Below are 26,499 nucleotides of genomic sequence, written 5' to 3'. Positions count from 1 at the left end.
GAAAATCTGCAATGTGTGCGCATAGCCTTATTTGTCCATCTGAAGTTGGCACATTTTGCTAACACATTCATACTGCAATTTTTTTGAGCAGTGACATTTTATACAGCATTAATTGTTCCATTGTTGGGCATCAAAACCCCCAAAAGACAAATTTGTTTGTTAAATAAATTGCAATGCTATTTTAATTAGCGATGAGCGAACATGTTAAACATTTGACAATCTGAAATTTATCACAAATGTAGTACATTAGGATTCATGTTCGATTTCACAAGCATTTTTACTCAAAGTCAGCAAATTTCAGTCATAGTTCAGTAAATTATTGCATTTCCACTAATGCTTTTGTTATTACTTTGGCTAGGATAATGGTGCCGTATGACAAGCGGAGGGATGGGGAGACATGTTCAATGAGAGGATTTGGTGTAGAGAAGTTAGAGGAGTGGCAGGCTCTTTTCTTTTTTAACTTAATGTGTGTTGATTCCTGCAGCCAATCAGGGCACAGAAACCGTCCACAATATCATGACGCAAGATCTTCTGTGATTGGCTGCCAAAGTCACATGTCCCTGGCCATATGAAAAATGTACATCTTGTTTTGCTGATGCCTTTTTTTCAGTGTCACAGTGGCGATAAGCTGCTCCTGCTAATGCTGCAAGTGAACCTTTCAGCTAGATAGGATCCTGTCCTGTGTGAAATCAGTCTTCCAGCATCTAACTAGATTGTGCTAAAACTGTGTTGCAGTCACAGGAGGCCTCATTTGCTAATCCAAAGAGCTCCTCAGAGTGTCCTAGTGTGGGATCACTGGTCTCCTGGAACTCAATATGGTGGGATGAAGAAGGATCAGGGTGAGGATTAAGTGATCCAGACTGTTTGCTAGAGAGACTGGTCCATATGGAAGACTGGGTGGTGCTGGAAAGTATACTGGAAGCATTATCTGTTATCCAACTGATCACCTGTTTGAACTGATGTGGCTTCAGAAGCGGTTTCCCGTGCCTCTCTGCAAAGTGGGACAGGAAGCTATGAGTCAGGGAGGGGCATGTTTCTTGTGTTTCAGCAACAGGCATAGTCGCACCGACCCCACTTCCTTGGCATCTGCATGCATGATTATCAGCTCTTTCACTTCCCCGTCTCTTACTACACACATTACGCATTTTCTAATTGGTAGGCCTCTAGAAACCAAGTTTATTTTTCATTAAAAAAATGTGGACACCTACAGCAGGAGCACACAGCTGGTAAAACTGTATTCAGTGGGTATGCAAAGTATTCAGACCCCTGAAATTCAAAAAGTTCATTTTTTTCACATTAATGTACACTCTGCACCCCATTTTGTTTGAAAAAACGGAAATATAGAAATTTTTGCAAATTTAATAAGAAAGAAAAACTGAAATATCAATCATGGTTAGAAGTATTTAGACCCTTTGCTCAAACACTCATTTTTAAGTCACATGCTGTCCATTTCCTTGTGATCCTCCTTAAGATGGTTCTACTCCTTCATTGGAGTCCAGCTGTGTTTAATTACACTGATAGGACTTGATTTGGAAAGGCACACACCTGTTAATATAAGACCTCACAGCTCACAGTGCATGTCAGACCAAATGAGAATCATGAGCTCAAAGTAACTGGCCAAGGAGCTCAAAGACAGAATTGTGGCAAGGCACAGATCTGGCCAAGGTTACAACTAGTGTTGAGCGATACCGTCCGATACTTGAAAGTATCGGTATCGGATAGTATCGGCCGATACCCGAAAAGTATCGGATATCGCCGATACCGATACCCGATACCAATACAAGTCAATGGGACACCAAGTATCGGAAGGTATCCTGATGGTTCCCAGGGTCTGAAGGAGAGGAAACTCTCCTTCAGGCCCTGGGATCCATATTAATGTGTAAAATAAAGAATTAAAATAAAAAATATTGATATACTCACCTCTCCGGAGGCCCCTGGACATCACCGCTGGTAACCGGCAGCCTTCTTTGCTTAAAATGAGCGCGTTTAGGGCCTTCCATGACGTCACGGCTTTTGATTGGTCGCGTGCGCTCATGTGACCGCCAGGCGACCAATCACAAGCCGTGACGTCATTCTCAGGTCCTAAATTCCTAGAATTAGGAATTTAGGACCTGAGAATGATGTCACAGCTTGTGATTGGTCGCGTGGCGGTCACATGAGCGCACGCGACCAATCAGAAGCCGTGACGTCATGGAAGGTGCTGAATGCGCTCATTTTAAGCAAAGCAGGCTGCCGGTTACTACCAGGGCGCGTCAGAGGGTGAGTATATCCCTATTTTTTGTTTTAATTCTTTATTTTTTACATGGATATGGATCCCAGGGCCTGAAGGAGAGTTTCCTCTCCTTCAGACCATGGGAACAATACACTGGGAACTTCCGATTCCGATTCCCGATACCACAAAAGTATCGGATCTCGGTATCGGAATTCCGATACCGCAAGTATCAGCCGATACCCGATACTTGCGGTATCGGAATGCTCAACACTAGTTACAACAGAATTTCTGCAGTACTCAAGGTTCCTAAGAGCACAGTGGCCTCCATAATCTTTAAATGGAAGAAGTTTGGGACCACCAGAAGCCTTCATAGACCTGGCTGTCCAGCCAAACTGAGCAATCGTGGGAGAAGAGCCTTGCTGAGCTCCAGAGATGCAGTAGGGAGATGGAAGAGAGTTCCACAAAGTCAATTATCACTGCAGCCCTCCACCAGTCGGGCCTTTATGGCAGAATGGCTCGATGGAAGCCTCTCCTCATGCAAGACATATGAAAGGCCGCATAGAGTTTGCTAAAAAACACATGAAGGACTCCAAGACTATGAGAAATAAGATTCTCTGGTCTGATGAGACAAAGATAGAGCTTTTTGATGATAATTCTCAGCAGTATGTGTAGAGAATACCACGCACTACTCATCATCAGCCCAGTACAATCCCAACAGTGAAACATGGTGGTGACAGAACATGCTATGTGTTTTTCAGCTGCAGGGACAGGACGACTAGTTGTCATTGAAAGAAACATGAATGCAGCCAAGTAGAGAGATATCCTGGATGAAAACTTCTTCCAGAGTGCTCTGGACCTCAGACTTGGCTAAAGGTTTACCTTCCAACAAGATAATGACCCTAAGCACACAAGTAAAATAACAAAGGAGTGGCTTCAGAACAACTCGTTGACCATTCTTGACTAAAGGCCCCGTCTCACATAGCGATTTACCAACAATCACGACCAGCGATACGACCTGGCCGTGATCGTTGGAAAGTCGTTGTGTGGTCGCTGGGGAGCTGTCACACAGACAGCTCTCTCCAGCGACCAACGATCAGGGGAACGACTTCGGCATCGTTGAAACTGTCTTCAACGATGCCGAAGTCCCCCTGCAGCACCCGGGTAACCAGGGTAAACATTGGGTTACTAAGCGCAGGGCCGCGCTTAGTAACCCGATGTTTACCCTGGTTACCAAAAATAACAAACAGTACATACTCACCATCTGATGTCCGTCAGGTCCCTTGCCGTCTGCTTCCCGCTCTGACTGAGTGCCGCCGTACAGTGAGAGTAGAGCGCAGCGGTGACGTCACCACTGCGCTCTGCTCTCATTGTACGGCGGCACTCAGTCAGAGCGGGAAGCGGACGGCAAGGGACCTGACGGACATCAGATGGTGAGTATGTAGTGTTTGGTTTTTTTACATTTACGCTGGTAACCAGGGTAAACATCGGGTTACTAAGCGCGGCCCTGCGCTTAGTAACCCGATGTTTACCCTGGTTACCAGTGAAGACATCGCTGGATCGGTGTCACACACACCGATTCAGCGATGTCAGCGGGACCTCAACGACCAAAAAAAGGTCCAGGCCATTCCGACATGACCAGCGATCTCGCAGCAGGGGCCTGGTCGCTGGTACGTGTCACACATAGCGAGATCGCTACTGAGGTCGCTGTTGCGTCACAAAACTTGTGACTCAGCAGCGATCTCGCTAGCGATCTCGCTATGTGAGACGGGGGCTTAACCCAGCCAGAGCCCTGACCTATACCCAATTGAGCATGTCTGGAGAGATCTGAAAATGGCTGTCCACCAAGTTCACCATTCTGATGGAACTGGAGAGGGTTTCGACTTAATACTGAGCAAAGGGTCTGAATACTTATGACCATGTGATATTTGTTTTTCTTTTTTAATAAATTTGCAAAAATTACTACATTTCTGTAATTATTTTTGTCAGTCAATTTGGGGTGCAGAGTGTACATTAATGAAAAAAAAAACTTTTTCGAATTTACCAAATGGCTGCAATGAAACAAAGAGTGAAACATTTAAATGGGTATAAATACTTTCCGTACCCACTGTAGATGACTAATTAAATCCAGAAAAATATTTTTAACTCTTTTTTGTTGTTTTATATACCACTATAATGTAACACCAAGCAGTATGTTAAAGTCTATGGATAAATAATGAAACCCAGAAGAACAAATTCTACGTTTTTTTTTGTAGTTTTATAAACCACCGTAATGTAACACTAACCCCGTTAAACTGTATGGATACATAACTAAATCCCCCCACATTTTTGAACTTTTATTTTATATTTATATAACACCATAATGTAACAATAACCATATTAAACTGTATAACTAATGATGACTAATTGAATCCAGAAAAAAAAAATAATAATTTTTTTTGGAGTGTTATATACCACTGTAATGTAAAACTAACCACATTAAATTAAGCTATATGGATGACCATTTGAATACAGAAAATAATTTGTGAGTTTTATGTTTATTGTCTATGTAACAGGCACCAAACATGCGGGGTGGGGATTCAAGCTTCAAATCTGAGCACCAGAAAGTGCTCGATGAGGGCCGAGCACATCTGATCACCCAGATACTTGAGTGATAAGTACCACCAAGCAAGTTCATCCCCAATTATTACATATCATGCATTTATAACTCCAGCTTTATGTGTACGTCCACTGATGGAAATATGGCTAAGACCTGTTAATTATTCATAACTATTATTCAAGCAAAAACTAAACTTTATCAGTTGAAAATCTTTTTCATGTTATTAAGAAGTGTCAATAACATTTTACACATTGTTCTTTTCGAGCCAATAGCCTGTGAAAAGACTTCTTCACTTCTTTGTTTCTTAGTGTGTAAATAAGAGGATTTACTGCTGGGGTAATAACTGTGACCAATATGGCACTCATTCTGTCTTGTTCTAATGAGTTCTGTGTGGTTGGACCCAGGTACATACACAAGGCTGTCCCAATATATAGAAAAACAACCGTAATGTGAGATGTACAAGTGGAGAAGGCTTTCCTTCTCTCCTGCCTAGATCGAATTTTCAAAAGATGGCTTCCAATGTACATATAGGACACAGTGATCAATAAAAATGTACTGACAGCCACAACAGCAAAAATGCCTGACACTAGAAGTTCACTTTGCTTAGTATTTGCACAAGCCAGTTTTATAACAGGTTTTATGTCACAATAGAAATGTGTAACTTGCTTTTTGTTACAATAAGGTAACCTGAAAGTAATAATGGTTTGCAGTAAAGAGTATAGAAAACCAATGAGCCAACAGCTAGAGGCCAACTGGATGCAAGACGTTCTACCCATAAGGACATGATATCTAAGAGGGTTACAAATGGCAACATATCTATCATAAGACATTGAAGAAAGAAGAAGGGCCTCAGTGCTGCCCAGAAAGTGGAAAAAGTGGAGTTGAGCTATGCAACCAAAGACTGATATCATCTTGTCACCTAGAAGTAAGCCCGACAGCATCTTGGGCACAGTGGTAGTTGAATAGAAGACATCCAAAAATGAAAGGTTACCCAAGAAAAAATACATTGGTTTGTAAAGAGACTGTTCGATAATAATGAGAAGAACAATGCTGAGGTTTCCTGATAAATTAAATAGATAAAACATGAGAAAAGTTATAAAAAGGAAGATTTGAAGGTCTGGAACATCAGTGATGCCCAAAAGAATGAAACCATCTATGGAAGTCCAGTTGTGTATTTTCATTTCTGCATGTGTCAATATCGACATTAGAGCTCAAATGGTATGGGACTTGAAATTCACTTCAAGAGGAAAGAGTTTGATTTTAGTTCATCGTATCAATCATTAAAATATATGCAAAAGTCTCATGATAACCAGTTCTCAATGACCTTACTGAGGATTATGCCTATCTTTTCTCCAGCATTTACCATTATCAGCTACATTTAAGTTCTAGAACTGAAAAAAAAAATACTTAATATTATTTATGTAGTGCAAATGTAGTTTACATTATGTTGATATATCACAGTTGTATTAAGTCATATTCACATATTCACAATTATAGCAAAAGGACAAGGATTCTCCTACATAATAAACCTAATTTATATATCTGAGATATAACTCACACGTATCTAATGAATTCTTGGGTTCAGGGCTGGAGCAATTTGGTTTAAAAAAAAGGGAATAATTGCCTGAAGGATTGGTCAATAAAATATAAATATTTCTCAAAAATAGCTGGAATTCTCATATTGACAGATGTTGATGCTTCAAATGTATTAGAAAATCTCTAATCATTTATATAAAGGATGGAGAAATCGTCTGGGAAAAAATCTCTCTATATAACGAGGTCCCTAAAGAAATAATGCGCAAGTCCGTAAGCCACAAAAAAGTAGTGATTAAAACAAAGGGAAAATGTACAGATTTCATACAGAAGAAAACACTCAGATCAATATAGAAAGAATTATAAGAATCAGTACAACGGAAATAGTTAAGGTCCCTATACACATTAGACCATCAAAGCATGAATCCACCGATATCAGTTGGCTTAGCCAACAGTCTAATGTGTAATGGGGGCCACAAATTTTTTCAATCAGTTATATTAGATAAGGATCTGGCATATCTGATTTTGGACCAACAATGATTTTGCTTTCAGCAAGATAAGGAGTTGTCCTAATCCGGTACATAATTGGATGTGAACAAACCGAAAGCATTGATTCCTTATTATTTATCCTAAAATACTGTATGTCAATGCTATATATAGGCATTTTTTTAATGATGACAATTGCTATATGTTTAACCCTGTTAGGCCAAATAGACATTATGGAAGGGGCTGGGGAGTGTTGAGGTGGAATATGCAGTCATTTAGGCTTGTATCGAGGAGAAAGGTGCAATTAATGGAATTTATAGTCAAAATTAAATGTGTAGCCTTTTAAATTATTTGTATGGCTAATTGAACTTAGATACCAATTGGGACAGTTATGCACAATTGCCTATTTTTAAAAGGGGTCTGTCTAGTATTGTAAAAGATGAACTAGCTCGCTCTGAGTCACCACAAGAGCTAGAGACATTTATACAGCATTGTGTGCGCATTGACATTCGCCTTACTGAGCGTAGGCAGGAGAAATTTGCTGCAAAACAGAACCTCGGTGACATTCTAGATGTCATAAAAAAGGGGGTGAGAACCACCTCCCCATACACAGCAGCGATAGAATACCCGCTCCCAGAATCATGCACAGAAGGAGAAAAGCTGGAGCAACTAGGTAAAAAAAAATATATACTTTATTAACAATAATCTCAAGTGAGTCCAAAAATCATAACAGCACAATAGAAGAAAGACCAGGATAGACACAGATATGCCCAAAAGAGTCCACCATTGCACATGCCCATATAAGTAAATATATCAATCCATTGAGTAAAGTGACAGTGCATAAGGTACTATGGTAAGATTGCCATCAGTAGTCATGTGGAAATCAATAATACCGCTGGACAAATCATTGCCAGAAGGGCAGAGCTTACCGGGGGCAGAGCTGGGGGATCCAGGGTGAAGATACAGGAGACCCTCGACGCGCGTTTCGCGTGCAAAAGCACCGTTTTGTCAAGAGGAAGTAAGGTTTAGCAGAAGAACAGGACCTTAAATGGCCATGTGACCGGACATGTGATGTCCAGGTGGCCAATGAGAGTGGTATTAGCGGCGCATGCGCCCCGCCCAACTCAGGCCCCATACTATGAACCAGAGCGTCACACATCCCTACGCAAGCAGGGGGGAAAAAGGTTTTTAACCCCATACGTGCGAGGGAGGCACAAGATGCGCCGGTGCATATCGGCAGCACAGAGTGTCCGGGCGCATGCGAACTCCCACCTGAGCACAGATAAAGGCAAGTCCATGCACATAATGAAAAGGGCTGCCAAAATGTACTCAAACACTGAAGGAACATTTACCATTAGCTATAGACCGCAGAGCCAGCGCTCTCATACACAGTGCACATAAATCATATATTAAATCAGTATCATTTTTTTAAAACAACATCTCAGCATAATACACTTGTATCAATATTTTAACAGTCACATTGCACATCTGTGTATGTATGGCAGAAGGTCAACATATATGATTTACAACTGTGGAGCACCCAGTCAAAATGAAGAGGAGGCGATGTGGACCCGAGATTCCCAGCTGAAGATAAGAAGAATCTGGGAGGAGATTGAGAGTCTGGGGAAAGCCCTTACTGCCGTTCTGGGGACCAGCGGCATATCCCGAGGTAACATGCGGGAGCCGCCAGAAAGAGTTAGCGGAGAGGTGCGCAGCATGAAGGCGGTTTCGGTGGTGGCCCCAGAGTGTAACTCTGTATCCTGGGGTGAAGAGCAACCGCAGATGAAAGATGTCCCCTGCCGAGGTCGACGATCCAGACTAAAGCGCCCTCCAGACAGACGCAGACGTGAGTGCTGGACGTTCAGAAAGGTGGGACACATGTCCAGAAATTGCCCTACCCGAGAAGAGCGGTGGCAGAGATCCGCTCACCCCTCTGAGGGTCCTGCTAACTGGAAGGAACGTCGCCCCTGGAGGGAATGGTACGGCAGGAAGAGAAGAGTTCCACCTAGGACAAGACAGTACCACAATGTCGGACGCCAAGGAGAGGTGGAGAAGGTGTCAAGCATCTCTGGTGAAATGACTGTGCTGTCCCAACGTGTAAAGGCGAACCTGGTGGATCTACAGCCTGGGTCTGAAGGTTTTGTTGGTGAGACTCAGTCCGGAGGAAAGAAAGTGACGTTCACTCGAGAAGACCACCAAAGTGCTTTACCACCCTGTCCAGCACGAGTTCCTGAAGAAGGAGAGAAAGTGCCAAGTGTTCCTGCGACACTCGTTTTCAGTGTCCGAGCCGATGAGAAGGAGGAACCACTGATGTCGTCCCCTGAGGTGAAGAATGTGCTGGCTGTCAGCTCACCAGTTCCTGATCGGACAGGGGAAATGGAGCAGCTGTGTGAGACAGGGTGTGTGGCTGAGAAGCCCTGGGAAATGATGCACGCAGAGCCCGGCACAGCTGACAAAGAGTCCGGCCTGCATGGTCTTAATTCATCTGACTCAAGCTTTGGCGAGAATGCTCCTGTCAAAGAGAGGGGGAGCCATGGAGAAGAATTGCTTGTACTAAGCCCCCAAACTGAGGAGCCCGAACAAGAAATCCCTAAAGTTTCCGATAACGACAAGGAGGAGGAAGAATCATCTACGCAGACATCTGCCAGCGGCAAAGCTAAGAAGAAGAAGAAAAAGAAGAAGACAGCAGTAGTTGATGAAGCAGAGAAAGCAAATCTCAACCTGACTGATGAGCAGCTCCTAACCATTTAGTCTGGGAGTATGTACAAGAAGAAAGGCAGAAGAAGATGCGAGAATCGCAGGTATCTGACTCCCCTCCAAAGAACAAAGAGAAGCACGAAGAGTCCTCGCCCGTGGAATGGCGAGCTTTAAGAGAAGGGGAATGTAAGGAGGTTGCTTTCCCTGCTCCTTGCCTGGAACCACTTAGTCAGACAGCTGGGTTGCTGGGGGGAAAACTTTCTGCCCTGGACAGAGGGGACCAGGGGACTGCTGGGAAAAAAGAGAGGTGTGGTCAGAAAAGAGCGGGAGAGCAGAGAGAAGGCAGCGCGCCAAAGAGGGCAGGCTGCAGCGCCGCGCTCCCCTAAAAGTAGTGCTCCCCGTGAGGGCACTGAGGCTGAGATACCCACCAGAGTGAAGGCTGGATGTGGGGGTGTAGATTTGGAAGCCTCCAGAATCAGAGACAGTGACTGTGCAGCCCTGGTGACCGCAGTGACAAGCAAAGAATCCCTGGTGATCGCAGTGACAAGCAAAGAATCCCTGAGTGTGATAAGTAACTACCCAGTGTGTGTGTGACAGCGTTAATACAGGGAGATTGTCAGCCTGGTGCACAGAGTCTCTTGCAGCAGCGACAGAGACTGTGCTATTTCCTGGTTTCAGTTTCACTTTGTGAAGAACAGATTGCAGAGAGACTTAACCTTGGACTTTCCAGGAGACACAGAAGAGACTTCAGGATCTCAAGCCCTGCTGGTGACTGTATCCACATTGGGAAAAAGGACCCTCCAGTCAGGACCTCCCTGGGCTGATAAGTTACAAGAACACTCGTTAACCCTTTGATTCCGCTTAACTGTTTACTGTTTTACTTGACTCTATTAACCCCGTTTACTCCCTGCGAGGAGAATTTTACCCCTGTTAATAAATCCCCTTCAACAGTTGGTCTGTCTGTTCCGTGGTGACATACGCAACCCTGCACTCTATTACAACGCTCTGGTGCATAGTACGGGGCCTGAGTTGGGCGGGGCGCATGCGCCGCTAATACCACTCTCATTGGCCACCCGAACATCACATGTCCGGTCACATGGCCATTTAAGGTCCTGTTCTTCTGCTAAACCTTACTTCCTCTTGACAAAGCGGTGCTTTTGCACGCGAAACGCGCGTCGAGGGTCTCCTGCATCTTCACCCTGGGTCCCCCAGCTCTGCCCCCGGTAAGCTTTGCCCTTCTGGCGATGTTTTGTCCAGCGGTATTATTGATTTCCACATGACTATTGATGGCAATCTTACCATAGTACCTTATGCACTGTCACTTTACTCAATGGATTGATATATTTACTTATATGGGCATGTGCAATGGTGGACTCTTTTGGGCATATCTGCATCTATCCTGGTCTTTCTTCTATTGTGGTGTTATGATTTTTGTACTCACTTGAGATTATTGTTAATAAAGTATATATATTTTTTACCTAGTTGCTCCAGCTTTTCTCCTTCTTTGCAGGAGAAGTTTGCTGCATATAACCGCATTTCTAACTTTTTCCTTCCTTCCAAAGAGCCTGCAGGTAAAACATGTCGGGAGGTGGAGGAGGTGCCCATGCAAATTGATTCCGTACAGAGGCGCGAGATCAATGAGCGCCGGCAGCATATCCTTCGTGAAAGTCTATATTTCTACTGCGGCCAGTCTGACCACTTCTTGATCAATTGTCCTAAGTGTCCTAGACGGCCTAACAAGGTGCTAGCAGCAGTAGGGGAGTATAACAACTGTGATGATGAATCTGACATCTCTGAATGTAGCCTGCCTTTAAACGCTGTATTCCATCCACTTTCTATGACTTCACCCCCCAAGGAGCTTAAGGAAATACTCTCACTGTTCTCTCCCTATTAAGATCCTGTGTTCAGGACAGTGGATTTCCAGTGCAGCTATGATTGACTCTGGTGCAGGTGGCAATTTCATGGATATCGCATTTGCCAAGGAACATGGTATTGAAATTCAGCAAAGCCTCTCCAATTACCATGGAAACAGTGGATGGGTCACCTTTAATCTCTGGGGCTGTGGATCAGGAGACCATACCCCTTGAAATTTTGTTGGAGCCTAATCATCAGGAGCAACTTTCTTTCTTGCTAATTTCTTCTCCTCATTTTCCTGTGATTTTAGGCATTCCTTGGTTGCGTTCTCAGAACCCAATTATCAACTGGGAGACCAAGGAGATTATCTTTCCGACAAGGAGCAACTCAGCATTAACAGAAGCTTTCCCTGAGTCCACGACTCCAGAACCACATGTACGGGTATTTTCTTTACCTACAGCATATAAAGAGTTCTCTGACATCTGTGACAAGAAGAATGCAGATCAGCTTCCTCCACACAGGCATTATGACTGTCCTATTGAGTTGCTTCCTGGGCCAGCTATTCCTTTTGGTAACATATACTCTTTGGCGGCACCTGAGCTTCAAGCCTTAAAGGAGTATATTGATGAAAATCTGGCCAAAGGCTTCATAAGTCCTTCTTCCTCACCAGCAGGGGCACCTATCTTTTTTGTAAAGAAGAAGGATGGGACCCTGAGACCCTGTGTTGACTGTCTGGAACTCAATAAGGTAACCGTACGAAACCGTTACCCTTTGCCTCTGATTCCCGAATTACTGGAAAGAGTCCGCCATGCTAAGGCGTTCTCTAAACTGGATCTTTGTGGGGCTTATAATTTGGTGCGTATTCGTCCAGGGGATGAGTGGAAGACAGCATTCAGATGCCGGTATGGACACATGGAATCTCTTGTGATGCCCTTCGGGCTTTGTAAGGCCCCTGCAACGTTTCAACACCTTGCTAATGACATTTACAGAGATTTTTTGGACCAGTTTGTAGTGATCTATTTGGACGATATACTAATCTTTTCTGACTCTCTACAGGAACATGAAGAACATGCGTGCCAACCAGACTCTGGAACAATATCTAAGATGCTATGTCAGCCATCTCCAGGATGATTGGTTGGAGTTGCTGCCGTTAGCCAAATTTTCATATAACAATTCTCAGAGCGCCTCCACTAAATTTACACCTTCCTTTGTCAATCTGGGTTATCATCCGTGTATCTTACCTAGGTCTCCAATTAATTCTCCGGTTCCGGCAGTGTAGGAAAGGCTGACAGCGATGAGGCAAAATCTGGAGGTTCTGAAGGAATCCCTGACCACAGCTCAAGAACGTTATAAGAGATCGGCTGATAGATTCCATAAACCTGCACCCATGTTCAAGGTAGGAGATTCCGTGTGGTTAGCAACTAAGAATCTGAAGTTAAACATTCCTTCACAAAAACTTGGACAGAAATTCATTGGCCCTTTCAAGATCAACGGTATTGTGAGCTCTGTGGCCTGCCGGCTGAAGCTGCCTAGGACTATGAAGGTACACCCAGTTTTTCATGTATCTTTACTAAAGCCTGTATCTCCTAATACCTTCCAGTGATGTGTTGTGCCATCCCCGCAGCCTGTGGTGATTGATGGGCAAGAACAATTTGTGGTGGAGGAAATTGTTGATTCCAGGATTCGCAGGAATCGGCTCCAATATCTGATAAGATGGCAGGGATATCCCCCTGAGGAAGACTCTTGGGAACCTGTGGAAAACATCAATGCCCAACAGAAGATTTCTTGTTTTCATCAGAGATTCCCTGAGAAACCAGGTCCAGGATCGTCCTGAGGCTGCTTTTAGGGAGGGAGTAATGTCAGGACTCTGAACATTTTTTATTACCTTTTGTGCATTACTGCCCTTTTCCAAGATGGTGTCTTTGGTCTCATGTGCACTGTGTCTTCCTGCTATAAACTTCCACCCCAGCCTTCAGTCTGTGCTAGAGTATTCTGCCTTGCATCCAGCTCCTGACTCTGATCACTCCCTGGCTATATACCTGCTCTTGTGAACCTGTGTGGTGATCCTGCTACTCTGCTCTGAGTTCCTGCTGCATACACCAGTTTCCAGTAATCCTCCTTCATCTGCTGCTCGTGTTTACGTCCATCTGCATTTGCTGGACATGTAAGCTGTTGCTGCTCTGCAAAAACCTGAGACTATTACCCAGGCCTCCCTGGTTGAGCTAAGATATTATTTGAACTGCCTTATAAGCATATCTGTTATGACCCCAATGGCAGAGGGTCTCAGGAATAATGCTAAGTCGGTAAATACAGAAAACCAGCTCATAGGGCAGTGGTAACTGGGCTGACCATATAACTAATCCTAGCACCACAAATACCAGCAGCCGGGGAACGTTCCTACGTTGATCCTAGACGTCTCGCGCCAGCCGGAGAGCTAACTACCCCTAGAAGGGAAAAGAAAGACCTTTCTTGTCTCCAGAGGAAATACCCCAAAAGTTGGATAGAAGCCCCCCACAAATAATAACGGTGAGGTAAGAGGAAAAGACAAACATAAGAATGAGCTAGGTATTTAGCAAAGAGAGGCCCACTAGCTAATAGCAGAATATAGAAAGATAACTTATATGGTCAGCAAAAAATCCTATCAAAAATATCCACACTGGAAATTCAAGAACCCCCGAACCGTCTAACGGCCCGGGGGGAGAACACCAGCCCCCTAGAGCTTCCAGCAAGGTCAGGAATCACATTTAGTACAAGCTGGACAAAAATGATAGCAAACAAATAACCCAAAAAACAAAGAAGCAGACTTAGCTTAATTTTGCACGAACCAGGACCAGCAAACAGGAGCAAACAGAATGTGTCTGATAACACCGATGCCAGGCACTGGACTAAGGTTCCAGGAGGTTTATATAGCAACACCCCTGAAGTAACGACCCAGCTGGGTGCAAACTGAGGGAAGGAAATCCCAGAGTCATATCAATAGTAACCACAAGAGGGAGCCAAAAAAGTCTAATTCACAACAGTACCCCCCCCTTAAGGAGGGGTCACCGAACCCTCACCAAGACCACCAGGGCGATCAGGATGAGCAGCGTGAAAGGCACGAACTAAATCGGCCGCATGTACATCAGAGGCAACCACCGAGGAATTATCCTCCTGACCATAACCCTTCCACTTGACCAAATACTGAAGCCTCCACCTGGAGAGACGAGAATCCAAGATCTTCTCCACCACGTACTCCAACTCGCCCTCAACCAACACCGGAGCAGGAGGCTCAGCAGAAGGAACCACAGGCACAACGTAGCGTCGTAACAAAGACCTATGGAACACGTTGTGAATGGCAAACGAAACCGGAAGATCCAAGCGAAAGGACACTGGATTAAGGGTTTCCAATATCTTGTAAGGACCGATGAAGCGAGGCTTAAATTTAGGAGAGGAGACCTTCATAGGAACAAATCGAGAAGACAGCCACACCAAATCCCCAACACGAAGTCGGGGACCCACACCGCGGCGGCGGTTGGCAAAACGCTGAGCCTTCTCCTGTGACAATTTTAAGTTGTCCACCACATGATTCCAGATCTGCTGCAACCTATCCACCACAGAATCTACCCCAGGACAGTCAGAAGGCTCCACATGTCCCGAGGAAAAACGAGGATGGAAACCAGAGTTGCAGAAAAATGGTGAAACCAAAGTAGCGGAACTAGCCCGATTATTTAGGGCAAACTCAGCCAACGGCAAGAAGGTCACCCAATCATCCTGATCTGCCGAAACAAAACACCTCAAGTAAGCCTCCAGAGTCTGATTAGTTCGCTCAGTTTGTCCATTAGTCTGAGGATGAAAGGCAGACGAGAACGACAAATCAATGCCCATCCTAGCACAAAAGGATCGCCAGAACCTGGAAACAAACTGGGATCCTCTGTCAGACACAATATTCTCAGGAATGCCGTGTAAACGAACCACATTCTGAAGGAACACAGGAACCAGATCGGAAGAGGAAGGCAGCTTAGGCAAAGGCACCAAATGGACCATTTTTGAAAAGCGATCACATACCACCCAGATGACAGACATACCCCGAGACACCGGGAGATCAGAAATGAAATCCATGGAAATATGTGTCCAAGGCCTCTTCGGGACAGGCAAGTGCAAGAGCAACCCGCTGGCATGGGAACAGCAAGGCTTAGCTCGAGCACAAGTCCCACAGGACTGCACAAATGACCGTACATCCCGTGACAAGGAAGGCCACCAAAATGATCTAGCCACCAGATCTCTGGTGCCAAAAATTCCCGGATGACCTGCCAACACCGAGGAATGAACCTCGCAAATGACTCTGCTGGTCCACTTATCAGGAACAAACAGTCTGTCAGGTGGACAAGAGTCAGGTCTACCAGCTTGAAATCTCTGCAACACACGTCGCAAATCAGGAGAAATGGCTGACAAAATAACTCCTTCTTTAAGAATACCAACAGTTTCTGTGACTCCAGGAGAGTCAGGCACAAAGTTCCTTGAAAGAGCATCAGCTTTCACATTCTTTGAACCTGGTAAATACGAGACCACAAAGTCAAAACGGGAGAAAAACAATGACCAGCGGGCCTGTCTAGGATTCAAGCGTTTAGCAGACTCGAGATACATCAAACTTTTGTGATCAGTCAAGACCACCACACGATGCTTAGCACCCTCGAGCCAATGACGCCACTCCTCAAATGCCCACTTCATGGCCAGTAATTCCCGATTGCCAACATCATAATTCCGCTCAGCGGGCGAAAACTTCCTAGAGAAGAAAGCACATGGTCTCAATACCGAGCAACCAGGGCCTCTCTGTGACAAAACGACCCCTGCCCCAATCTCAGAAGCATCCACCTCGACCTGAAAGGGAAGTGAGACATCAGGCTGGCACAAAACAGGCGCCGAAGTAAACCGGCGCTTCAACTCCTGGAACGCCTCCACGGCTGCAGGAGCCCAGTTAGCAACATCAGAACCTTTCTTGGTTATATCCGTCAAAGGTTTAACAACGCTAGAAAAATTAGCGATAAAACGACGGTAGAAGTTAGCAAAACCCAAGAACTTCTGAAGACTCTTAACTGACGTGGGTTGAGTCCACTCATGAATAGCTCGGACCTTGACTGGGTCCATCTCCACAGCAGAAGGGGAAAAAATAAACCCCAAAAAGGGAACTTTCTGTACTCCAAAGAGACACTTTGAGCCTTTAACAAACAAGGCATTCTCATGCAAAACCTGAAACACCATCCTGACCTGCTCCACATGTGAGTCCCAATCTTCAGAGAAAACCAGAATATCGTCCAGATAAACAATCATAAATTTATCCAGATACTTCCGGAAAATATCATGCATAAAGGACTGAAATACTGAGGGAGCATTAGAAAGCCCAAAAGGCATCACCAAGTACTCAAAATGACCTTTGGGCGTATTAAATGCAGTCTTCCATTCATCACCTTGCTTAATGCGCACAAGGTTGTACGCACCACGAAGATCTATCTTGGTGAACCACTTGGCACCCTTAATCCGGGCAAACAAGTCCGACAAGAGAGGCAAAGGATACTGAAATTTTACAGTGATTTTTTTCAGAAGCCGATAGTCAATACAAGGTCTCAAAGATCCGTCCTTCTTGGCCACAAAAAAGAATCCCGCACCAAGAGGGGAAGAGAATGGACGGATATGCCCCTTCTCCAGAGACTCCTTGATATATGAACGCATTGCGGCATGCTCAGGTACTGACAGATTAAATAATCTTCCCTTAGGAAATTTACTACCTGGAATCAAATCTATGGCGCAGTCACAGTCCCTATGAGGAGGCAGAGCACTGGATCTGGACTCACTGAATACATCCTGATAATCAGACAAATACTCAGGAACTTCCGAAGGAGTAGAGGAAGCAATAGACACCGGCGGGGAATCAGCATGAATACCCTGACAGCCCCAACTTGACACAGACATTGCCTTCCAATCCAAGACTGGATTGTGGGTCTGTAACCATGGCAGACCCAAAACGACCAAATCATGCATTTTATGCAGAACAAGAAAACGAATCACCTCCCGATGTTCAGGAGTCATGCACATGGTCACCTGTGTCCAAAACTGCGGTTTATTTTCCGCCAATGGCGTAGCATCAATACCTCTAAGAGGAATAGGATTTACTAATGGTTCAAGAACAAAACCACAGCGCTTGGCAAATGACAGATCCATAAGACTCAGGGCAGCACCTGAATCCACAAACGCCATAACAGGGTAAGAAGACAAAGAGCAAATTAAAGTCACAGACAAAATAAATTTAGGTTGCAAATTACCAATGGCGACAGGACTAACAACCCTTGTTAGGCGTTTAGAGCATGCTGATATAACATGTGTAGAATCACCACAGTAAAAACACAACCCATTCTGACGTCTATGATTTTTCCGTTCATTTCTAGTCTGAATTCTATCACATTGCATTAAATCAGGTGTTTGTTCAGACAACACCACCAGAGGATTAGCGGTTTTGCGCTCCCGCAAACGCCGGTCAATTTGAATAGCAAGCGCCATAGAATCATTCAGACGTGTAGGAATGGGGAAACCCACCATCACATTCTTAATGGCTTCAGAAAGGCCATTTCTGAAATTTGCGGCCAGAGCACACTCATTCCACTGAGTAAGCACGGACCATTTCCGAAATTTTTGGCAATACACTTCAGCTTCATCCTGACCCTGAGAAATAGAAAGCAAGGCTTTTTCTGCCTGAATTTCAAGATTGGGTTCCTCGTAAAGCAATCCGAGCGCCAGAAAAAACGCATCAATATTCGCCAATGCCGGATCTCCTGGCGCTAGCGAGAAAGCCCAATCCTGAGGGTCGCCCCGTAAAAAAGAGATAACAATTTTAACTTGCTGAGCAGAGATAGAAACAATTTACAATTATTCCTGAAATTCCTAAACTTAAATCGGTCTCCAGAAAACAATTCCGGAATAGGTATTTTAGGTTCAGACATAGGACTACTGGTAACAAAATCTTGTATACCCTGCACACGAGCTGCCAGCTGGTCTACACTTGTAATCAAGGTCTGGACATTCATGTCTGCAGCAAGCACAAGCCACTCAAAGGTAAAGGGGAGGAAGAGAAGGAAAGAAAAAAAAAAACTCAGAATTTCCTTTCTTATTATCCCACTTCTGCAATGCTTTAAACATTCAATGTTGGCCTGGCATACTGTTATGACCCCAATGGCAGAGGGTCTCAGGAATAATGCTAAGTCGGTAAATACAGAAAACCAGCTCATAGGGCAGTGGTAACTGGGCTGACCATATAACTAATCCTAGCACCACAAATACCAGCAGCCGGGGAACGTTCCTACGTTGATCCTAGACGTCTCGCGCCAGCCGGAGAGCTAACTACCCCTAGAAGGGAAAAGAAAGACCTTTCTTGTCTCCAGAGGAAATACCCCAAAAGTTGGATAGAAGCCCCCCACAAATAATAACGGTGAGGTAAGAGGAAAAGACAAACATAAGAATGAGCTAGGTATTTAGCAAAGAGAGGCCCACTAGCTAATAGCAGAATATAGAAAGATAACTTATATGGTCAGCAAAAAATCCTATCAAAAATATCCACACTGGAAATTCAAGAACCCCCGAACCGTCTAACGGCCCGGGGGGAGAACACCAGCCCCCTAGAGCTTCCAGCAAGGTCAGGAATCACATTTAGTACAAGCTGGACAAAAATGATAGCAAACAAATAACCCAAAAAACAAAGAAGCAGACTTAGCTTAATTTTGCACGAACCAGGACCAGCAAACAGGAGCAAACAGAATGTGTCTGATAACACCGATGCCAGGCACTGGACTAAGGTTCCAGGAGGTTTATATAGCAACACCCCTGAAGTAACGACCCAGCTGGGTGCAAACTGAGGGAAGGAAATCCCAGAGTCATATCAATAGTAACCACAAGAGGGAGCCAAAAAAGTCTAATTCACAACACATATCTATCTGTGTTTGGACTAAACAAGGACTTATTCGTGTCAAGTATCCTCAAGAATAATTGTGCTTCATAGACTTTCTGCGTGATTGCATTTTCCTCTGATGTTTCCTATAGACTGTTAAGCTGCGTTTAATATTTACACCAAGTGTTGTGGACTTGAGTTTCTCTCTGCACCTGTTTGAATCACCGTGTGATAATATAGTCTTTACCACTTATAAAACTGTGTCCTGTAGTTGTCTTGTTCCATGCAAAGAGACTCCTGCTTTATCCCCTATAATTATTACAGCAACTTGTTCACACTCCAGACCAGAAGGGGGAGCTCTAAGCCTGTTTAGGTTGAACTCCTCTATTTAACATCCTGGCTGGAGGAAGTCAGGGTTCAGTTCATTTCCTGTCAGACGGACAGAGGAGTAAGAAGCAGAGGAGCTGAGCAGCTGGCCTGCTACAGTTCCTGGGAAGAGACACAGAAAGCCGAACATACTGCAGCATGTGTGCAGGGGAGCATAGCAAAGGAGAGAGTATCAGAGAGGAGACCAGCTATAGGAACAGGCTGCCTCCTTCAGAAGCGCAGAGACCCCAGTGGAAGTAAGTGCTCTACGCCTTGCTTTAGAGATTGGCAGGGCAGGTGATTCCAAGTTGCCTGTCCGCCCTTGAATACCCAGGAGGCACGGTGTCACCGCTCAGAGGCCGGGGCATGCTAGAGTCCCTAACCAAAGTCTCAAGTCACCAGTCATATGGGTTTGTCCTATCCGACCACAGGGAACAGAGAGAGAGAGAGAGATAACATCAGTGAGGACCTTCCTGTAATAATTATAGGGGATAACTCAGGAGACTCTTTGCGTGGGACGAGACAACTACAGGACACAGTTTTATAAGTGGTAAAGTCTATATTATCACACGGTGATTAAAACAAACACGAGCAGCAGATGAAGGAGGATTACTGGAACTGGTGTATGCAGCAGGAACTCAGAGCAGAGTAGCAGGATAACCCCACAGGTTCACAGGAGCAGGTATATAGCCGGGGAGTCACCAGAGATCTGGAGCTGGATGCAAGGCAGAATACTCTAGCACAGACTGAAGTCTGGGGTGGAGTTTTATAGCAGGAAGACACAGTGCACATGAGACCAAAGACACCATCTTGGAAAAGGGCAGTAATGCACAAAAAGGTAATAAAAAATGTTCAGAGTCCTGACATTACTCCCTCCTTAAAAGCGGCCTCAGGACGATCCTGGACCTGGTTTCTCAGGGAATCTCTGATGAAAACGAGAAATCTTCTGTTGGGCATTGATGTTTTCCACAGGTTCCCAAGAGTCTTCCTCAGGGGGATATCCCTGCCATCTTATCAGATATTGGAGCTGATTCCTGCGAATCCTGGAATCAACAATTTCCTCCAACACAAATTGTTCTTGCCCATCAATCACCACAGGCTGTGGAGGTGGCACAACACGTCCCTGGAATGTATTAGGAGATACAGGCTTTAGTAAAGATATATGAAAAACTGGATGTACCTTCATAGTCCTAGGCAGCTTCCGCCGGCAGGCCACAGAGCTCACAATACCATTGATCTTGAAAGGGCCAATGAATTTCTGTCCACATTTTTGTGAAGGAACGTTTAACTTCAGATTCTTAGTTGATAACCACACAGAATCTCCTACCTTGAACATGGGTGCAGGTTTACGGAATCTATCAGCCGATCTCTTATAACGTTCTTGAGCTGGAGTAAGGGTTTCCCTCAGAACCTCCAGATTTTTCCTCATCGCAGTCAGCCTTTCCTCCACTGCCGGAACCAGAGAATTAATTGGAGACCTAGGTAAGATACACGGATGATAACCCAGATTGGCAAAGAAAGGTGTAAATTTAGTGGAGGCACATTGAGAATTGTTGCATGAAAATTCGGCTAACGGCAGCAACTCCAACCAATCATCCTGGAGATGGCTGACATAGCATCTTACATATTGTTCCAGCATCTGGTTGGTACGCTTAGTCTGACCATTTGTCTGTGGATGTTAAGCGGAAGACAGACAGACATTAATATTCAGTGCAGAGCAAAACCCCTTCCAGAATTTTGAAGTGAACTGTACTCCACGGTCAGAGATGATCTCATCCGGAACCCCATGCAACCGAAAGACATTCTGTATAACCAAGTTCACTGTATCGTTAGCTGAGGGGAGGCCGGTGCACAGAACAAAATGAGCAGCTTTAGTCAGGCGATCAACTACCACCATGATTGTATTCATGCCCCCTGATGTAGGCAGCTCCACAATAAAGTCCATTGATATAGACCCCCAAGGGCGGGACAGAACAGGTAATGGTTGTAGAAGACCTGTAGGTGCCACATGAGGAGTCTTGTAATGAGCACATACCTTGCAAGAGAGAACATAGTCCTTGGTATCCTTCAGGCAAGTTGGCCACCAGAAGAATCGGCTCAGGAACTCTTGTGTCTTCTGTACCCCCCCATGACCAGCCAACTTGGAGTCATGTACCAACTTGAGGATCTGCAGACGGATGACCTCAGGGATGTAGATATGTCGATCTCTGAACCACATGCCACTCTTAAAGAAAAGATTAATATCCACAGGTAGGTTGGCCAGAAATACATCACCGTCATAGGCCTCCCTTGCGCTCCTTCCACAAGTCCTGATCGTGGATAACTCCGATGAAATTGGCATCAGATAGAATGGTCTTGGATGGGGCTGCAGGTTTGGAATCTGCAGCATGGATTCGGGATAAAGCATCAGCCTTCCCATTACGAGAACCTGGACGGTACGAGATCACAAAGTTAAATTGATTTAAAAATAAGTTCCAACGAGCCTGACGAGGAGAAAGACATCTAGCGGATCTAAGGAACTCTAAATTGTGATGGTCAGTTAGCACTATGATCTGTTGTGCAGCTCCTTGCAGATGATGCCTCCATTCTTTGAAAGCCGCAATAATAGCCAGCAATTCCTTGTCTCCCGCATCGTAATTCTTCTCTGCTGAGGTTAGTCTACGGGAAAAGAAAGCACAAGGATGTAGCTGACCCTTCTCTCCAGTTCTTTGGGAGAGAATAGCCCCCAAAGCATTATCAGAAGTGTACACCTTCACAATGAAAGAAAGTGTTGGATCTGGGTGTATCAACAGCGGTGCTGATGTGAAACAGATCTTAAGCTCTTGAGCCTGTGATGACCACTTAAAGGGCTTTTCCTTCTTTGTCAAGGAAGTAATGGGACGGACAATATCAGAAAAATTTCGAATGAAGCGTCTGTACAAATTTGCAAAACCAATAAAACGGTGGACCTCCTTAACGTTCTTGGGTACCATCCAGTCAAGGATAGCCTGAATCTTACCAGATTCCATGTTCAGCCCCTGGGGAGAGATGATATAACCTAAGAACTGTATCTCAGAACGATGGAACTCGCATTTCTCCGGCTTAATATACAGATGGTTCTCTTTCAGACATCTTAAAACAGTTTTGACATGTTCTTCATGTTCCTGTAGAGAGTCAGAAAAGATTAGTATATCGTCCAAATAGATCACTACAAACTGGTCCAACAAATCTCTGAAAATGTCAATAGCAAGGTGTTGAAACGTTGCAGGGGCCTTACAAAGCCCGAACGGCATCACAAGAGATTCAAAGTGTCTATACCGGCATCTGAATGCTGTCTTCCACTCATCCCCTGGACGAATACACACCAAATTATAAGCCCCATGAAGATCCAGTTTAGAGAACACCTTAGCATGGCGTACTCTTTCCAGTAATTCGGGAATCAGAGGCAAAGGGTAATGGTTTCGTACGGTTACCTTATTGATCTCCCGATAGTCAACACAGTGTCTCAGGGTCCCATCCTTCTTCTTTACAAAAAAGATAGGTGCCCCTGCTGGTGAGGAAGAAGGACTTATGAAGCCTTTGACCAGATTTTCATCAATATACTCCTTTAAGGCTTGAAGCTCAGGTGCCGCCAAAGAGTATACGTTACCAAAAGGAATAGCTGCCCCAGGAAGCAACTCAATAGGACAGTCATAATGCCTGTGTGGAGGAAGCTGAGCTGCATTCTTCCTGTCACAGTTGTCAGAGAACTATTTATATGCTGGAAGTAAAGAAAATACCTGTACATGTGGTTCCGGAGCCGTGGACTCAGGGACAGCTTCTGTTAATGCTGAGTTGCTCCTTGTTGGAAGAATAATCTCCTTGGTCTCCCAGTTGATAATTGGGTTCTGAGAACGCAACCAAGGAATGCCTAAAATCACAGGAAAATGAGGAGAAGAAATTAGCAAGAAAGAAAGTTGCTCCTGATGATTAGGCTCCAACACAATTTCAAGGGGTACGGTCTCCTGATCCACAGGCCCAGAGATTAAAGGTGACCCATCCACTGTTTCCATGGTAATTGGAGAGGCTCTTTGCTGAATTTCAATACCATGTTCCTTGGCAAATGCGATATCCATGAAATTGCCACCTGCACCAGAGTCAATCATAGCTGCACTGGAAATCCACTGTCCTGAACACAGGATCCTAATAGGGAGAGAACAGTGAGAGTTTTTTCCTCAAGCTGCTTGGGGGGTGAAGTCATAGAAACTTAATGGAATACAGCGTTTAAAGGCAGGCTACATTCAGAGATGTCAGATTCATCATCACAGTTGTCATACTCCCCTACTGCTGCTAGCACCTTGTTAGGCCGTCTAGGACACTTAGGACAATTGATCAAGAAGTGGTCAGACTGGCCGCAGTAGAAACATAGACTTTCACGAAGGCGATGCTCCTGGCGCTCATTGATCTCACGCCTCTGAATGGAATCAATTTGCATGGGCACCGCCTCCACCTCCCAAGATGTTTTACCTGCAGGCTCTTTGGAAGGAAGGAAAAAGTTAGAAATGCGGTTATATGCAGCAAACTTCTCCTGCCTACGCTCAGTAAGGCGAATGTCTATGCGCACACAATGCTGTATAAAGGTCTCTAGCTCTTGTGGTGACCCAGAGCGAGCTAGTTCATCTTTTACAATACTACACAGACCCCTTTTAAAAATAGGCAATTGTGCATAACTGTCCCAATTGGTATCTACCGCTAATCTCCTGAATTCAGTAGCATACTCAATAACAGAACGTTTAGCCTGGCGTAAAGACAATAAAGCAGATTCAGCGGTTGCATGGCGATTAGGGTCATCAAACATTAATGCCATAGCGGCCAAGAAATCATCCAAGTTATTTAACCGTGGGTCACGAGAATCAATCATCGGATTCGCCCAGGTGAGCACTCGTGCGGTCAGCAGCATTATTACACACAATACTTTGGATCTATCATTAGGAAAACGGTCAGCATGCACATCAAAATATAGCATACATTGATTCACAAAGCCACAAAATTTGTCACGATCACCATTAAATCTGAATGGGGGGCAACTTAGGTGGGCTAGCTGGTGGCGGTTGCCCAGAGGGTAAAGTCGCTTCTGCAGCTATTTGCGTGCTTATGTCCTGAAAAGCCCGTCCATACTGGGACTCTATGCCAGCAAATTTGTTTTCCTGGGCTGCCATGCGGGTGCTTAAGTCCTGCAAAGTCTGTCCAAACACTTGTTGATTGTGTTCAAAGCTTCCAAACTTCTTTTGCAGACCTTCCACATCTTTCTGCAGTGATCTAATTATGGAAAACACCTGCTCTAATCTGCTCTCTGCAGTCATTGTTCCAGCAGTCTCCTATTTTATTTTTTTTTTTGGCTAGAGTATCCTGTAATAATTATAGGGGATAACGCAGGAGACTCTTTGCATGGAACAAGACAACTACAGGACACAGTTTTTATAAGTGGCAAAGTCTATATTATCACACGGTGATTCAAACTGGTGCAGAGAGAAACTCAAGTCCGCAACACTTGGAGTCAATATTAAATGCAGCTTAGCAGCCTATAGGAAACTTCAGAGAAAAATGCAATCAAGCAGAAAGTCTATGAAGCACAATTATTCTTGAGGATACTTGACACGAATAAGTCCTTGTTTTAGTCCAAACACAGATAGATATGCTTATAAGGCAGTTCAAATAATATCTTAGCTCAACCAGGGAGCCCTGGTTAATAGTCTCAGGTTTTGGCAGAGCAGCAACAGCTTACATGTCCAGCAAATGCAGATGGAAGTAAACACGAGCAGCAGATGAAGGAGGATTACTGGAAATTGGTATATGCATCAGGAACTCAGAGCAGAGTAGCAGGATCACCACACAAGTTCACAGGGGCAGGTATATAGCCAGGGAGTGATCAGAGTCAGGAGCTGGATGCAAGGCAGAATACTCTAGCACATACTGAAGGCTGGGGTGGAGTTTTATAGCAGGAAGACACAGTGCACATGAGACCAAAGACGCCATCTTGGAAAAGGGCAGTAATGCACAAAAGGTAATAAAAAATGTTCAGAGTCCTGACAGTTGCATGTGTGTGATAACTGAATGTGGTTGTCTTTCATTGCCTTCAGACATGACATCACTTCTTCCCCTGAAAGGATAATGACATCACTGTGACGACCAGGACACTGAGGGCTGTCATGGAAACACCACACTGGCAAATATGTGGCCTGTTATTTTTTAAAATGCCAAACAGTGCTATATATAATTAGAGTAACAGACAGCAAAACAGTGGCAAAACGACCTACAATGCAAAAACTTGGAGCACGCAGATATATGAGGCCTTTTTCGGTGAATTTAAAACACACAAAAAAAAAAGGCAGAATGCTAGCACACACAACTATGCTACGTATGCCTGACAGACTATGATTTTTCAACAGACCTGTATATTTTTGTTTTTTTGAGGTGAGTTTTTTGAAAAAAAAATGCAACTAGGTATATAGTAAAGAAGCTGCAGCAGCAGACATTTATGGAGCTTTGGGAGGGATGCAGTGGGAGCAATTGACGCACATACAGTGCCTGCAGGCCTTGCACTGATGTGGATATGCTGTGCCATGCCTACCTAGCGCTGCAATGTCGGGACCCACGAATTAGCCCTAAAAAGGACTTTTGGTTTCTGAGTTGTGGATTTAAGAGTTGCAGGCCTACACTAACTCTAAAAACCACGATTTTGACCCTATCTCGGCACCAGCTCTCTCTGCTCTCGCTGAATCTGGAGCTGAATGCGGCGAGCAGGGTGGCGCCTGGTCTCTTATGCCCGGGATGATGCTGTACACAGTATACAGCCAAGCCAATAACAGCACAACCACAACAAAG

General features: G+C 44.6%; 1 protein-coding gene across 1 annotated transcript; it reads right to left on the bottom strand.

Moving 5' to 3' along the window:
- Positions 1–5,041: 5,041 nt before the first annotated feature.
- Positions 5,042–5,989, bottom strand: LOC143797598 (olfactory receptor 12D1-like). Its single transcript, XM_077281079.1, has one exon. It carries the CDS (start codon positions 5,987–5,989, stop codon positions 5,042–5,044), a length of 948 nt encoding a protein of 315 aa, XP_077137194.1.
- Between the last annotated feature and the right edge of the window lie 20,510 nt (positions 5,990–26,499).

The sequence above is a fragment of the Ranitomeya variabilis genome, chromosome 1, assembly GCF_051348905.1.
Source record: "Ranitomeya variabilis isolate aRanVar5 chromosome 1, aRanVar5.hap1, whole genome shotgun sequence".
Classification (NCBI taxonomy): domain Eukaryota; kingdom Metazoa; phylum Chordata; class Amphibia; order Anura; family Dendrobatidae; genus Ranitomeya; species Ranitomeya variabilis.
Note: the sequence above shows the minus strand (reverse complement) of the source record. Positions and strands in the feature narration are given on the sequence as shown.